Raw genomic sequence first — 16,272 nt, forward strand, 5'->3', positions numbered from 1 at the left:
AGTCTCAGCACCCCTCCTTCTTATTCCTCTCTTTCTCCCTCCGCTCTCTGGCCCCCTCATTCTGCAAATTGCTACAACTCAATTGTCCCTTTCCTGGCTGTAGGCAGCAATGGTATTAATAAAGCGGGATTCGAAATAGATTTTCTTTCTGCTCCATTTTGAATTACATTACTGCGTAGTGTTGGCTCCGAGCATTCTTCTTCTTGTGGCTTTTGATATCATAATAATATACATTCATCCTGTATCTGTCCCGCTGAAGGATTACAATGCTTACAGTGAAAGATGCCGCAGTAGTGCTCATTCCACGGCTACCGTATCATATGATGCTTTTTGACTTCAAGAACATTTTGTTCTCATTTGTTCTCATCTTAAACCTCTTTATATTTGCTAAGAAAATGGGAGTGATTTATTGGAACATCTGTAAACATAAATGGAAATACAATATATAAGGCAAAAGCAGGTTTTGTCCAATTTGAGCACCTTTATTTTTCAACACAGCCTGAACTCTAGACATCCTTTATTGCAACTTGTTCTTCAGGAATAGTTCACCAGGCATCTTAAAACCCTTCTTTGAATGCTGGCTGCCTTTTGTTCCATTCTCTTTTAAGATGATTCCACACTGCTTCAATAATGTTGATGTCTGGACTCTGGGGAGACCAGTCCATGACTGGTTCCCCTTGCGTGTTCTTTTACTGTATTGGCTGTGTGTTCTGACAGTTCATGATTAGGATTCATTCATTCTATAAGACTTGGCGCCACTGATTTAAATGACTTTCGGGACACTTCTTCTTTTGTCCTCCACTTTTCCAGTTTCAGATTTTTTTAAGGACACACATCACACCAAGACCTCGAGTAAGTCTTGATCCGTAGCAGCAATATGTGTAGAAATGAGTGGTGGCTCAAGACTTTTTGAACAGTTGAGGTCACATTTGTTGTACATTTAAAGGTTAAAGACTTTAAAGACTTGAAAAAAGTCTTTCTTTTGCTCAGCGGAGAATGGGATAAAATGGGGGATTGCACTGGTTCCTTGGTAGAAGTGTGCAACAATCCTGTATCAGTCATTTATGATTGTTTGCTAATTTTTCAGAAGTAGTAGGAAGCACAGAAAAGAGGACTTGGCAGCAACGAGGAGAACACAAACAGTTATTGATTTTCAGCATAAAACTGAAATGATGTTATCTTAAACTTAACTTTAACCTCTTATGTAACCATTTGCACCCGAATCCATCTTTAAAATTAATTGCGCTATTGAGTTATTTTTGACTTGTAATAGTTGCAGATGACTTTTGAGACATGAAAAGTTTCTTTATATCTTTTAAAAAGAAAATCTTTGTGAATTCGCTGTGCTGCAAGTTTAATTCAGATATTATGAGTTATGGTTTAAATTTCAGTAGTTGGTTTCATGCAGGGAGGCGTAATTAAAATCCACTAAAAGGCATCTGCTACTAGTGAATTTAATCCAATTTATCAAAGACAAAGAGCTACAGGGTGTCATGTTGTCTGCTGCTGCTATTGTGTGTGCTCGGGTTGAGTTGGATCTGTCTTTATATATGTTTGAGTTTCCCCAGCATCTAAATTGTACATTAATTGTACCTGTGTAGAGTAATTTCCTTCACTGATTAGAGGGTCTGCTTAAGACAGTGCATGTGTCAGATGTCAGATGTTTTTTGAGCACCAGACTGAGTTTAAGATCATCAGATTACAGAAATTTTGGCAGGTCCATGTAAAAGAGCAGTTTATGGCTTAAGACATAATGGTTAAACTTAGAATTTAAGGGTTCAAAGGTATGTGGGATTAAATGCCCTCACAAAGATGGTCATACAAATGTGTGTGTGTGTGTGTGTGTGTGTGTGTGTGTGTGTGTGTGTGTGTGTGTGTGTGTGTGTGTGTGTGTGTGTGTGTGTGTTGAGGCAATGAGCCAGTTTAATGTCATTCCTAAAGCTGGCATGATTAAGAGGTCGATAATTTTATGATGTGCTATTGAGGTACTTCACTGCTGAAATATTGCATACTTCATTTTTGCTTTTTATTAATGAGGTGAATCAAAGTATGTCCTTAAGTGCTTGGGTAAAGATGTTTCTGTGTGTGTGTGTGTGTGTGTGTGTGTGTGTGTGTGTGTGTGTGTGTGTGTGTGTGTGTCCGTATGAGTGGCCATATATGCTATTTATATGAATAGGTACTTTATTTTTGACAGCTCAGTAAACACTTCACACAAATGCACACAAAAAGAGGTGGGCTTTTGCTATATACTATAAAATGTACTATAATAAACAGCATTATTTTCATACACATGATTACACAGTACATACCGACACACACACGCACATGTTAGATTTGAGGAGGGTGAAAGCCTCCATGTTTTCTTCTGATCTTGTTTGTTTGCCTTAAGGGGTCATAGTAAAGCTTGGCTCTCTCACTGTGTGTGTGTGTGTGTGTGTGTGTGTGTGTGTGTGTGTGTGTGTGTGTGTGTGTGTGTGTGTGTGTGTGTACGTAGAGGTTAGGTTCTTATTTCATTGGTGTGAGGATGCAGATTAAAGGTGCAGCCTCTGCAACATATCCCTGGTCACAAATAATGCTGAAGCTATAAGAGCCTCAGGGGTGCTCCACTGTGTGCGTGTGCATGTGTGTGAGTGTGTGCATGCACATGTGAGTTTGTAGTGGTTTGAGGTGTTTAGAATCAGCTGTATTAATTGATTTTCTAGCCTTTGGCTAGTGTGCTCAACATGATATGTCATTTTGCTTCACCCACACTTTGACTGCACATAGAACACATGCATGTGAAGCATGGCACAGAAAAGTGTCCCTTCCATGCTTTTCTCAGTGGGAAGCTCTCTATGATTTTACTTTCACACTGACTCTTCTTTCACTCTCATTTGTCATTTTTTAACCTTTTAGGTGTGAATATAGAAGAGGATCAAAAACACAAAATGAAGTAAAAATTCAAACCGCATCGAAGGCATAAGAGGCCATAGAGAGAGTCAGAGACATACAGGTCCTTTCTAACAGCACATATACAAATACCAGCAGAAATCTTTAGGTCGTTCCAGCAAAGCCAATTAGTAAAAGCTTTTCTTTATGAAATATACAAAATTAATTGCAGTACCCATTTCAACTACAGTATAGCATCTTCTAGCATGACACAGTTGCTGTTTACTGGCTGTTTGTACTTTTAAGGAAATGTGTGTAGCCCATATGTGATGAAAATAAAAGATGTGTATGGTTTTCTTAGTCTGCACTGCCCCATCTTCATTTCTTCGGATGCCTGATTTTTGACTTTGGGGAACAAATTAATGTAGGAAGACTGATTAGAAGAAAGTACAGTAGAGCTGCAACAAGAACATGTTCCTTTAGAAGCTCAGAATTATACACTTTTTTGTAGTGAGCTGTGCTAAACTTCAAGCAGTCCTCCTCAACTCACTATCCAGAGACTTTGTACTGGAGGAATGTATACTTGCCAGTTTTTTCAATGCCAATATTGATATGTTAAATTACAATTGTTACACCTTATCACATAAAAGTTACTATAATCATAGAAGTTGGCATGGACAAGAACGTAAGTGTCTAACTAAATGTATTTAATAGAGGTACACAAACTTCAGATATAGAAGGAACTATATTTATTTGAATCAGGCATATGATTATACCTGAATGGTATGCCAAGTTTAAGTTTAAGATCAGCTGAAGTACCTGTTTAGCATTTCACTAGTCCTCACCCTACCTATAACTTGACTAAAGTTTGTTCTGCACCGTGATCTTTCCCTAACCTTTGTCATAGGGGATGCATAGTTTTGCATTTTTCATTACACATATTTCCCTTGGACCTTGAAGACAGCAGATTTCTGAATAAGAATTTTTATAACCAAGTGCAAAAGTGGTCGAACAAACAGGGAAGTGACTATAAAAAATATACAGAACGAAAAGCAGAAGTGGCAAATGGAAGAAAATCTTGGAGAAAAGATGAAAAAAGTTATTATTGATCGATTATAGATTCTATGCAGAAAAAAATAACTGGTCGAGGTACAACTAGGAGTAAACAGTTAATTAAAGGAAAATCCTCAAAAGGTGGAAAAGGAATGATACAAAAACAAAAGGAAAAGGAGAACAAGAGAGGAGGACAGGAAGCATGGGGGGCAGTAAGATTGATTTCCATTCCTTCTCTTCTTTTTCTCTCCTCTTCTCCCTGGAACGGCTCCCTAAAGTCTTTGGATTAATGGCTCTATTTCTGCTGCTCATTCATCAGATTCAGAAAGGCACTCCAAAACACAATGCCTCACTAGGCTCTTGCCTGAACTAGATATCTACCTGCCAAAACATCCAATGGGCCCTTAAGTACTTTCAAAGACAGGCAAAACAACTTTATCTCTACCTCCAGTTAAGTCAGCTGGGCATTAGCATTATCCATTGGCTTGCGTGCTTGTTAGTCCTTCTTGTGTAGATGATCACAGACAGTTCAGGCTGGGGTTGTAGAAAAGTCAAAGAAAAGTAAAAGTGCTAAACAGCTTGAGTTTGGTGATCCTGCATTTAACCTCTGGCATTATTGTAGGCTAGAACTGTCATGGGGACAAGCTTCTATTTGCATTTCACATATTCCAAGTTTCCACACTATCCAGTTTCCAGCACAGCTAAAAGAAATGAATTACAGCTGAATTGTCTCATTTTTGGACAGTCAACAACACCTTGAAATATAGTTTACTCAATATCAGCATCAGAGGACTTTTTGATAGTTGTTGTATTCAATGTATTTAAACTCTTCATTATGCAAGTCATATAGTAGATGTGTTATGATATGGGAGTCAAATTTTCTTTATAAAGTAGATGTATTTTTTTGTAGTGCTAAGCTAAAAGAAAAATGCTAAAGGTAGCTTCTGTAGTCCTTTTAATATTAAGAACTACTTCTCTGGTCCACCATAGGGAAAGAGGCTCCATGTCTGGCTGCAACATGGCCCACTGTTTGGCCTTGTCACATTGTGTGCCAGCTGTGCCATCTACAATGCCCTTCCACAGTGTGTGATGGCTAACATGCCAACCCTTGACCAGCCCTGATTAATGAGGGTGGAAACATTGCCCAGTACAGGGTTTGTCTCCCTGTGGAGTGATACAATTGTTCTTCTTGCGTGTAACTGACCTCTATTTTTATCCCATATGTCAATTTGTGCTTTATTTTCCTCTTTCAGCGGTTACTGTACACATCTTTTTTTTTTTGTCTTTATTTTTTTGTTTATACTTTGGATTCTTAGTGATTCTTTTCATCCTGCATCACTATCATCCTTTGACACAGAGGTGATTTCAGAAACATCGACAAGAGATGCAAAGCCGATGTTAAAGAGAAGAATATATAAGTAGTGTGATTGTAAAGAAAGAGTGGAGAAGAGGGCAGAAGGAGAGAATAAATCAGATGGATGATGTGGCAAATCTGGCATTTGTCATGACCAAGGGCAGCCTGGGAGACACCATCATCAGCTTAACGATGTAAACAAAGTAATAATTCAAATAAGCTCTCCTACTTGTTTCCTCCCAGTCTTCCCTGCATTCCTTCTCCACAACTTTACAGCACACGTCTTTACTTTGGTTTATAAAGAGAAGAAATAGAGCTGGATGATAATCTAAAGTAAAATTTGAGCATAATCACTGTATACAGCAGTAAAGAAAAACAAAATATATAATAAATATATAATACAATGTAAGATTTCATAAAGCAGTGAAGTGGTCACTGGTGGAATCTTTGATCTAATTTTCTGTTTCCATTCTATTACAATCTAATTCTCTCTCTTTTATAAATAGAAGTTAAGAATCTGTTTATCCGGGTCCAACTAGGAATGAGACGGATAATCTGAAAGATTAGTTCAGATCATACCAAACTGAAAGACTGCTGGATTAAGTGGTCAGGGCTGGTAGTTGGTGAGGGGGGATTTGTGGAGCTGTTTTTGGTTTGTTTTTTTAGCTGTTTCTGTGCTGTATTCTTGGTGCATTTAGAAACAATAGGCGTTGCAGTAAGGGAAGCTTTGATGTATTGCTTTTCTTGGGGAAACCTGATTACTTAATTCTCTCTGAATGAGTGAGTGATTATGCCTTTGAAATTGAGGAATTACATTGTGCGTTTCCTGTAGGTACGCTACTTGATCTGCTTAAGCACGCATATTTAAAGGTTAGTTCAAATGTGTTCTCTATAGAAAAGTTTAAATCTAAAACAGCATCTTTCTTTGTTTTGTCTCCAACTGGAGGCTACTTTTCAGAAAAGATTTTACTACCTAATCATTTCGAGGAAATTTTGTCTGTTGTTACTGTTTACATTGTTGCAGTCGTATATGGTTATATGGCATAGAGAACAATTCAGCAGTGGAAATGAATATTTAAATTACACTGCATGAGAAGAAAATTTTGAAAAAAATAAAAGTAAAGTAATGGGCACCTGTGATTTATAAACGGCACCCACAGCAGCATTTCAGTAACTAAAAACAGTGATGTCTTTGACAGAGCACCAGTTTGATATTGTGTAGTTACTTGATATTGAATGAAAAGTAGAAAGAGAGGAGAAAATTACAGACTGTTTTAGGCATTCTCGGTCTGAATGGATCATAAGACTGTTGTTTGAAAACAGCAAGTCATACAATTAAGTCCTTTGTTTCTTTCCATCATCTGAAACCACTCGTGTAATTCAGTAAGTTCTGGTTTCCCGGCACCCACATCTCCACTGATCTCACCTGAACCCCCAACACCAACGCCCTGGTAAAGCAGGCCCAACAGCGGCTGCACTTCCTCTGTGTCCTGGGGAAGAATATCCTGGACCTCTGATCGGGCCTCCGGTCAATCAGGTCCAACACCTCCAGGATCATAAACAGGTTCTTCCCCTGGGGCATTCACACTGTTAACAAACACTATCAACCCACACCCCTGCCCACCCCACCCCACCTATCTGAGCCATTGTCTGAGTTACCCCAATCACTCAGGCCACTCAGTCTTTCCCACTCAAGTCTTTGTACTGCTTCCAAGCAGTTTTCAGCTATTCTATAATGTGTGCCTTTCCCTTATTTTTGTATATATTTCTCCTGTTTTCCATTTATTCCTGCCGTCTACTATTTGTATTTTATTCTGACACAGTTGGTGAGGAGCACCTACAATTTAATTGTACATCTACAATGACAATAAAGGGCTATTATATTCTATGGCGCAAAAAACTGCTTGTTTGGGGCAATCTCATTAAAATGTGAGGGACAAGAAGACATTTAATTATCTAATATTGGCTAGCTGCGTGGAAACAGGGCAGTATTACCTTTGTTGGAAAAATATCTTAAGCATGAATCAGATCAAAACTTAATTTCAGGGCAAGTAAACATACCTTCATTTTAAAAGGCAGATCATTCGACCAGTGATGTGGTCACTGCACTGTGGAGCAGACTTAGGAAAAGTGTGTTTGCAGTCCTGTATGCTTCTAGCAGATGTCAGCAACCTGAGTGGCTGTTTGAATGAACAACTATCCAGGATTTTGATCAACCTGTTCCGCAAACAAAAGCTAATTATGTAGTATATTTGTCACTTAAATGTGTTCTATTTTAAATTTAGGCTTATTTGACCATAGAATGAGAAACTTCACGTAATGATAGAGATGAAGCCCAAGGATTAATTATACTTTTTGCATCTGCGACTCTGCCAGGTCCAAGTAAATATATGTAAATTCGTCATCACAGTCAGTATGGACATTTGTGTGTCTGACAATTTTTTGTGACTGTGCAAACTTGTTTGTGGAGACTTTACATTATAAACCATGCACGCACCCCAGGTGATGGACATCAAAGAAGTAGAACAGGAAGGACTACTCGGCCATCACGCCTCCAGCTGTCCATGTCTGTAACAGACTATAATAAAAGCTTTAATCTTCCCACAGGGGTTGAGCGATTTACTCCATAGCTCATGATCATATTGGCGCCCTGTGGCATTGATGATAATGCACAATATCTGGCCGAAACACAAAAAAACAAAAACAAATATAGCACACAATAGCATGTGGGTGAGAGAGCAACACAGGTGGACAGATCAGCTGAACAATTAAAATACTTTTAAGTCATTACATTTACACAGCTCTGCACATAGCTTGGCTACTTCTGTTTTTATCTGTGTTCAAACTGGCTCACCTGTGTCTATTCTGCTCCCCACCATGCCCTCTCCATACATACAGAGTTCTTCACAGATCAGTTTGGGGGGGAAAAGGATGGAGATGGGATAAACATGTGTGTTTCTAAGTGGACAGTCATTGTGCTTTAGTTTAAAAATCATTCTCAGACAGCTTGTGACATGAAGCCATGAGGAGGCAGATTCAACTTATCATCAACCTCATAATAAAGATAATATTGATTTAATGCAGTGGAAAATAGGGAAATAAGGTGAGCATCACTGTTCACTTTTGATCTGACTTTGTCATCACACTACATTTCAAAACACATTTGAAGAAAATTCACATGAAATTTTGCCAAATGTCTTGCTGCTGACAAATAGACAAGTGATTATCACCTGTTGGGTAAAAAGCAAGTTATCTTTAAGTGGGCGGCCCTTGTATCCCAAATGCTGCACGTTGACCTGCAAATTTTTTTTTCTTCAATAAAATACAAATACAGCACGAGTAGCCCATCAGCCCATCTGCATTAGTCTCAGTCAGATGTAGCAAAGTCCCATTTTCTGCAGACAGTATGTGGGCTGTGTGAAAGCATATTGCCTGCTGTGCTGACCTGAAGATTGGGCTATAAGTTGGTTATATTACTTCCCCCTGCTGCTTTCTTGGCTGCCAAATGTCAGTCTGCCACAGTTTTATCCAGGAATAGTAGATTACTTCATAGGCTTTGGTCTTTTAAGTAGAAACAGAGACTCTTTAAACCATAAAGCATCCCAGGGAGCCTAAAGTCTCACCCAAAGTCACAAAAACAACAGTAATAAAACGTCATCAACAAGAAGTCCTGTAACATATGTTTCATGTCTAAGATGGTCTCTAAGATGGCTTATCCATGCTGCTGTGGTCTAATCTTGTCCCATTATACTAAGAAGCTTGTTTGAACAATCTTCTAATGCGCTCAGATGCATTCATGCAGTCGTTTGGTATCAGACCAAAGGTTATTACCTTAGCCTTCACTTTGATAGGCTTTTCTAAATTAAACAAGTAAGCAGAGTTTTAATAAGATGTTTTGTGGAAAAACCTGAAAAGTCAAAAAAAATATTTTTTTCTTCTTTTTTAAGTCTGACTCAATTACACTTAAGTATCCATTCTAATTTTCAAAAAGTAAAATGTTTTGACCTTACATCTTTAAAGTCTGAGGGTAAAATCCTTGGTTATAATAGTTAAGGATATTCAAATTCCAAAAATTCATTAGCTGTGTTTCTTTCTTCTGACAAGTATCTGAAATAATCAATTTGATTATTCATTATTTCTCCAATATGTGTATTTTTAGAGATAACCTCACCTAGAATAATGGTTTTCATTTTGATTGGAGAAATATGCTTAATAGCTTCACTAATTATACAGTGACCTGTTTTGGATGCCATCGTTAGCTGATAGAAACTAATTAGGCAGAAAGAAAGATTGGTTTGAACAAGCTTGTTAGTGTGCAGTCAGTTGTGAAAGACAAACCTGGGGATGAGAGCCCAACATATGGCTAGAACAAAACTGTGAGGGGATATGTTGTTGTGTGTAGCTGTTTTGCTGCATGGGTGTAGGTGGGCCAATTTGAGCTTGTTGCTTGTTGTTCGTGTAAGCTTGTGATTTTACACGTGTTTGTTTGAATATTTCTTTCACATTTTACAGGTTTGCCACGTTGTGCTTATGGAAGGTCTACAAGTAATTAATGCAAAAGTAATCAATTAAATGCCCTTTATAGTGACACTCTGGATGTGTGTGTGAGTGAGAGAGAGCGAGAGACTGAGTATCACATATGGCAAAGGAAGTAATGCAACTCCTAATGTCTGCAGATTAAGACTTGTGTCATTATACCCTGAATCTGAACTTTGTAATGTCGTAGCACTGCCTAGTGGTGAGGCAGAATGTCTGTTATTTAACAGATGAGAGGTGAGGACCTGTGAACCTTTTAAAAGCCTTTTATGGCCTGTCATAATTTCCTTGCCATTATTGTCAGTGAATAAATTGACTAACTGAATCTGGTAAATGCCAGAGCTTGCAAGCTTGATTTAAAAAAAAATACTTGGTTGAAATCAGCAGCATTGAGTTGACCTGCAAACTGTAGTTTAGAAGCCAACAAAATCTTCCAGGGAGTGTATTTTACCCCCTTTTTAAGTCAAATAGATGGAACTGTAGTACTATGGAATTAGTACCCATACACTCTTTCCTTGCTTGAGGCTGCTGTTCCTCCAGCTCACTCTAAGAACAAGCTATTGTTTCTGTCCGTCTCTGTTTCATTCAGATCCAGTTCACGGTCCTCAAAATGTCAATGTGGTGGATGTCAGAGCCCGCCAGCTGACAGTACAATGGGAGACTTTTGGGTATGCTGTGACACGCTGCCACAGCTACAATCTGACGGTAAGCACAACCATTATTTATTCTCCACCTTTAGGGTATTATGTGGAATTAATAAGGACCGGGAGCAGAGTTTATGGAAAAAAAATCAACTGCCAGTTAACTTTATTATTTTTCATATCTTTCTGTTTTTTATGATAGTTTGATGATAGATGGGAAATGTGGGAACGAGAGCAGGGGAATGCATGTTGTAACTGGCCGAAAGCTGACCTGAGGACTTGTCACAGTTTTTGTCCATGCTTTGGATAGAACATTCTTTCAAGAGATATGACCTTATCTAATGTTTTGATGATTGCGGTGGAAAGTGGTGTCAAACACAGGACGTCCCAGAGGCGATTCGCACATTACTCACGGAATCACTCAGTAGCTCCTTTTCCCCTATGGATAGCCGTCCTGATAGAGACCACATAGAAATAAATGTTTTACCATTGAAACATTTACATTGACATTGATTTACATTGACCCTTCCCCTAGTAGACTCAAACTGTGAGTCTCCAGATCCTCTTATTGTATGCTACAAAGATCAGACCCCTGAGTCTAAGGAGCTTGGGAAGAAAAGCGTCTGGACTTCTTGAAGTTGCTTGAAGATGTTTCACCTCTCATCCGAGAAGCTTCCTCAGTTCTAGGGTCAAATGGTGGAGAGTCCCAGATTTAAGCCCTGTGAAGGTACCTCCTAATGGAGCCCCTAATGATCCTCTACCTAATCACATGAGCCAAGGTGTGAAAACGGGTGTAGGTCACAATCAGCCAAGGTTTCGGGTGAGCTTAACATTTGCTAATGTGAACACGATGACTACGATGACCTGGATGACCTGGATGACTGAGAACCTTCACAGACATCAGACTCCTGACTTTTTTTTACTATATTGTTATCATTTTATTAATATTTCCCAAGCATATTACATGAGGGCAGCTCTGGATTTGTCACTATTATTGTTAACCAAAAAGCAAAATCTCCCATGTTTCTTCTTGTGCTTTCCAGGTGCAGTACCAGTACGTGTTCAACCAGCAGGAGTTTGTAGCTGAAGAATTAATCCAAACATCATCACATTACACTTTGAGGGGACTGAGGCCATTTGTGACCGTTAGGCTGCGGCTTGTCCTGGCCAACCCTGAGGGCAGCAAGGAGAGTGAAGAGATAGTCAAACAGACGGAGGAGGATGGTGAGTGAAAGCCCCGATTGGAAAAATGTATAAGCATGTTTATTAGCATACTTTATAATGTAATATTGAGCCAACATATTACCAGACAGCAGGGCTGGACGGGGACAAGAAATGGGCACTGGCATTTAACCAGGTTGGTACAGTTGTTGTTGGGTTATTTCTTAGTTGCACTGCAGCATGTGACATTAATTAAAAGCAGCATGAATAAAAGTTAGAAATTAGCAACGGCTCATGGTCATAGCCATTCATTTTACCTGAATGGTGCTAGCAGCAGCAACCTCCTGTGTCTGTGAGGCCTGCTTACTACTTGTTGTTGGTACTACTGTTCATGGTGCAATTTGACACATTTTGCTGCATTCATTGTAGTTTCTTTTTATTGTTTTCTCTCAGCTTTCCAGCTCCACCTTCTCGCCCCTTCTTCCTGACAAAATGTTTTCTACATGGTGCATGAGTGCACAGCAAATGTAGGGGAGTGGCCTGTCGCATTAAGAGATGGGACAATCCAGTGTCAGTAATGAAAATGAACGAATGGGCTGCTGTCAGTTCTTGTACAGCCAGTACGAAGCCTATTGGTCCAAAAGTGCGTTAGCCTGCCGGGAAAGTGTTCGGTGTGCTAGATTACCAGTCCAGGCCTGAAGTCAGCTATTCCTGGGACAAATCCTCTGACTTTGTCCTGGGAGAAATAAGCATGATTTTATTTCAAGGAAAATTTGAACCTTAAGTTAGATAAATGGTTGACAATAGGTCTGTTAATAGGACAGCCTATTAACAGGAAGAGACCAGGTGCATTCTGTAAAGACAAATAAAACATGATCCCAGATTGTTTGTTTCCCGGGTTATAAATCGCAAATGTAAAACAGTTGTTTCAAACAAAAGTTATTAATGTGGTTGCTTATAATAAGACTCACAAACGTCACACAGAATTTTTATATCAGCAATAATCAGAAAGTAAAGTAATCCATGAGACTGCATTAAGGAAACAGAACAACAATTACAAATAAAGTAAAAATACACTCACACAGGTTTGATCTTTGCCATGTTCAAATTACACAATAAACATGGATGTCTTAGCAGTAGACTTTTGAACAGGATTTTTTTTTATAGTACATACTTTGGAGCCTAAAAGCATCCATTATTTGGTAGGAGTTATTTCTAAACAACCACATTTTAAACTTGTTCCCTCCTTTTCTTTCTAGAGGGCTCCATGTTCTACTAATTCAGAACATAGTGTATACCCTCGCCATAGCTAGTAATAATTCATTGATGCTTCACATTTCTCTCAACAACATGCCTGCGATAAAGTGGAATAGCATTAGAGCAGTGCCTGATAAGCAGGATAAAAACATTGTTCTAATGATCCCAAATCTCTTATCTCTTTCCCGCCCTCCTCAGGGCTCACTGTTCTTCTCCTGATCTCATAACTAATATTCTCTGAATTTAGCTTCTGGGGAACATCACATCTCAGTCTGAAATTCCTACCTTTGCTAGACGAGCACACGGATAATATAAGTTGCCTGAACCCTTAAAATAAAAAAAACTAACATGACTGGGGAGTACCAATGGCTTCGAGGGGGTAGGGGAAAAAGGCTTAATTGTTTTGTTCTTAATTGTTTTTTATTTAACCATCGTTAATCTCCTGGTTGTAATTCAGTAATTAGGGAACAGAACAGCAATTGTTCACATGGAGGCTAATTACTGTTTGTATGGTAATAGCTTTATAGAGCTGGGGCTCCTGTGAGTGAAGCTTTTGCTCTCTCACATGCACATGCATAAACATATATGGTTTTCCATTTTTTTATTGTGCTCATACTATAAAATGGAAATAAACTTGAGCCTGTGTTTGGGGATTTGCAATTAAGACATGAAATTACTTTTCGCTTACTCACAAGGACCATGCTCTCCTAGTTTGTGAAAGTAATCTCAGGATAAGAGCAATTTTAATAATGCCCTCTTTAATTGTTTTACCTTTCAGATTATAGCATATTAACATGCACATACACACAGTCTATCAAATCATATTAAGTCATGAATGTTTTAGCTTTAGCTCACTGTGAGGAGACCACCACTATTAGGCTGACACACCTATTAGTGTAGAAAAAGAAAAACAGTTTCTTACTGTCGTGCTGCTAAGAAGATAAAGGTTTTTCATGTTTACTCTCTTTGATTATATTTGGCTTGAATACTGATTTTCTCATAAACTGGCTGGACTACCATTTATAAGCACTTTGCAAAATGTGCCTTTCTAACCTAAAGTTGTCTACAAATTATAATAACAATTACAGAAGAAGCAACAACAAGACTGCTGAGGCAACTTGTGAAACTTTCTTTAAAAATAACTAATATGACATTGCTACCTTTCAAAGAGAGTTACGATCCAGTATTGTATATGCTATTTGATAAGCATTGCTTATCAAAGCCATTGCTCCTTGATAAAAGGATCGGCAGAAAGAGGTTCTGTACAATGACCGGAGTAATGAAGTAATACTAATGTTTTCCATCATCTCACTTAACAAGAATGATGCCTATAACTACAGCCACTGTACACAAGATGTAAATCACTTCTTAAAATTCTCTATATAGATAAAACTATTAAAAGCTACATAAGACTAAAGCAGATAAAAATTAGGACCTTGCCTTTCACTGTCAAACAGAGGCAGGTTCCCACTACATCACATCATGCCAGGGCAGTAACTTAATCACTACTATGTTTGTGTTCCTCAAGCTCGGTTCCTAAAGTGCCTGTTGTTTTTGACCACCTCACATCGGGACTTCTAATCCATATTCAGTCCTGTTGGCTGTGGCCTCTATCAATCTGGTGTTTAGGGAGCGTTCATGTGTTTCCATGATCAGAGTTTCTGTGTCATTTTGCTTTTGCTTTTCTAGTTCCTGGTTAGTTTTCTTAATGTCCGTTACTTTCTTAGGTACTTGTAACTGTCCTGCATGTCCACTAACCTGCCCTCCGGAAACCTAATGACCTACAGATGAAGGACTCAACTGGCTGAGTTGTAGCTTGTCTTGTAGTCAATTCAGGTGGTCCTCAGATTGACTCCCTGGTCTTAAGAGAGGTATATTACTGTATCAACTAGTAGCTGGTACTTTGACCCTCTGGTGCTGTTTCCAGTTTCTTTCTTAGCTGTGCTTGCCTACTGGTTACTGTGATGCCCAGGAGAAAAAAAAAACATGTTGTAAAGAGGGAAGAATTCTGTTGACCCTTGCCTTTCTGGTATATCTCTTTGGCCTGGTGGCCAGAGACGTGATCCTTTGTTTGGCACTCTCTATAGCATCACTTATGGAAATCTTGTTGTTCTTGTTAAGTGGATCTGTGAGTCTGCATGGGTCCCCCTTGGGTCCCAGTGACATAATGCTGTCATAATGCTCTTCGGCTCCTCTCTTAATGTTCTAATGTCTTTGCAGGATTCCTTGATTTCAGTGTCCAGATGTCTTCTATATGGGGAGCTGTTTGTGCACACATTCTTGATCTTTATACCCCGGTGTTTCTTGGATTACTGTGACAGTGGTAGTTATTACTCATTGATTTCTGTAATATTAGTAGAAGGGCTTGTGAGTAGAGCTCTGTTAATATCTCTAAGCATCTCTTATGGACTTTGTTTGTAAGTGTATTCGTGGGTGTGTGGCTGTCTTTAGTATAGCCATAATTTTCATCCTCAACTCAGTAATGCATAGGAGTCAAAGGCGATCATAGAAGGCATTTGGGCATCATATTATGGCGGCTCTGACATCCACCACATTTACAGTTTGAGGACTGTGAACTGGATCTGAATGAAAGAGAGATGGACAGAAACAATATGTTGTTTTTAGAGTGAGGAAGAGTGTATGGGTACTAATTCTATAGTACTACAGTTATAATGATAATAATAATGGATTGCATTTATATAGCGCTTTTCGGGACCCCTCAAAGCGCTTTACAATACCGCTATTCATTCACTCTCACATTCATACACTGGTGAAGGCAAGCTACAGTTGTAGCCACAGCTGCCCTGGGGCAGACTGACAGAGGCGAGGCTGCCATATCGCGCCATCGGCCCCTCTGGCCAACACCAGTAGGCAGTAGGTGAAGTGTCTTGCCCAAGGACACAACGACCGAGACTGTCTGAGCTGGGGCTTGAACCGGCAACCTTCCGATTACAAGAGGAACACCCAACTCTTGAGCCAGGATCACCCCTGACAGTTCCATCTATTCGGGTGTTGTGCCAATGACTACACGACAAACGGGTAATAAATATGGTAACCTTAAATCCCTTTGTTTATATGTGCACAAATATCCAAACCACTGTTAAAGAGAAAGATCTCCTCACACAGACTATAATGACAGCAATTGAGATGACATCATCCTGTTACCATCACAGTACGGTTCTTGTTTAAGATCAGAGTAGAAGGAAAAAAAAGATAGCAGCTCTGTTTTTTGTTTGTTTTCTTCAGAGCTTCACTTTTCAGGAAGGCAGTTTATCAGAGCACGTTTAAAGTTGTAGAAGTGCATTTACATTAATGTGCTTTTAATCATTCTTATACTTTTATTTGATGTAAAAGTCAAATTTTCTAATCCTACAGGACAAAATCTTTACATGACAATAGAAC

General features: G+C 39.0%; 1 protein-coding gene across 11 annotated transcripts in view; it reads left to right on the forward strand.

The window, feature by feature from the left end:
- The window catches only part of ptprt (protein tyrosine phosphatase receptor type T), a 326,863-nt gene that overhangs the window by 130,821 nt on the left and 179,770 nt on the right, over positions 1 to 16,272 (forward strand). For all 11 annotated transcript variants that reach the window (XM_026167280.1, XM_026167283.1, XM_026167281.1 and 8 more), the window contains exons 9-10: positions 10,401 to 10,516; positions 11,496 to 11,676. In XM_026167280.1, coding sequence (XP_026023065.1) covers positions 10,401 to 10,516; positions 11,496 to 11,676 — 297 coding nt within the window. The remainder of the gene's footprint in view (positions 1 to 10,400; positions 10,517 to 11,495; positions 11,677 to 16,272) is intronic.

This window comes from Astatotilapia calliptera, chromosome 5, assembly GCF_900246225.1.
Source record: "Astatotilapia calliptera chromosome 5, fAstCal1.2, whole genome shotgun sequence".
Classification (NCBI taxonomy): Eukaryota; Metazoa; Chordata; class Actinopteri; order Cichliformes; family Cichlidae; genus Astatotilapia; species Astatotilapia calliptera.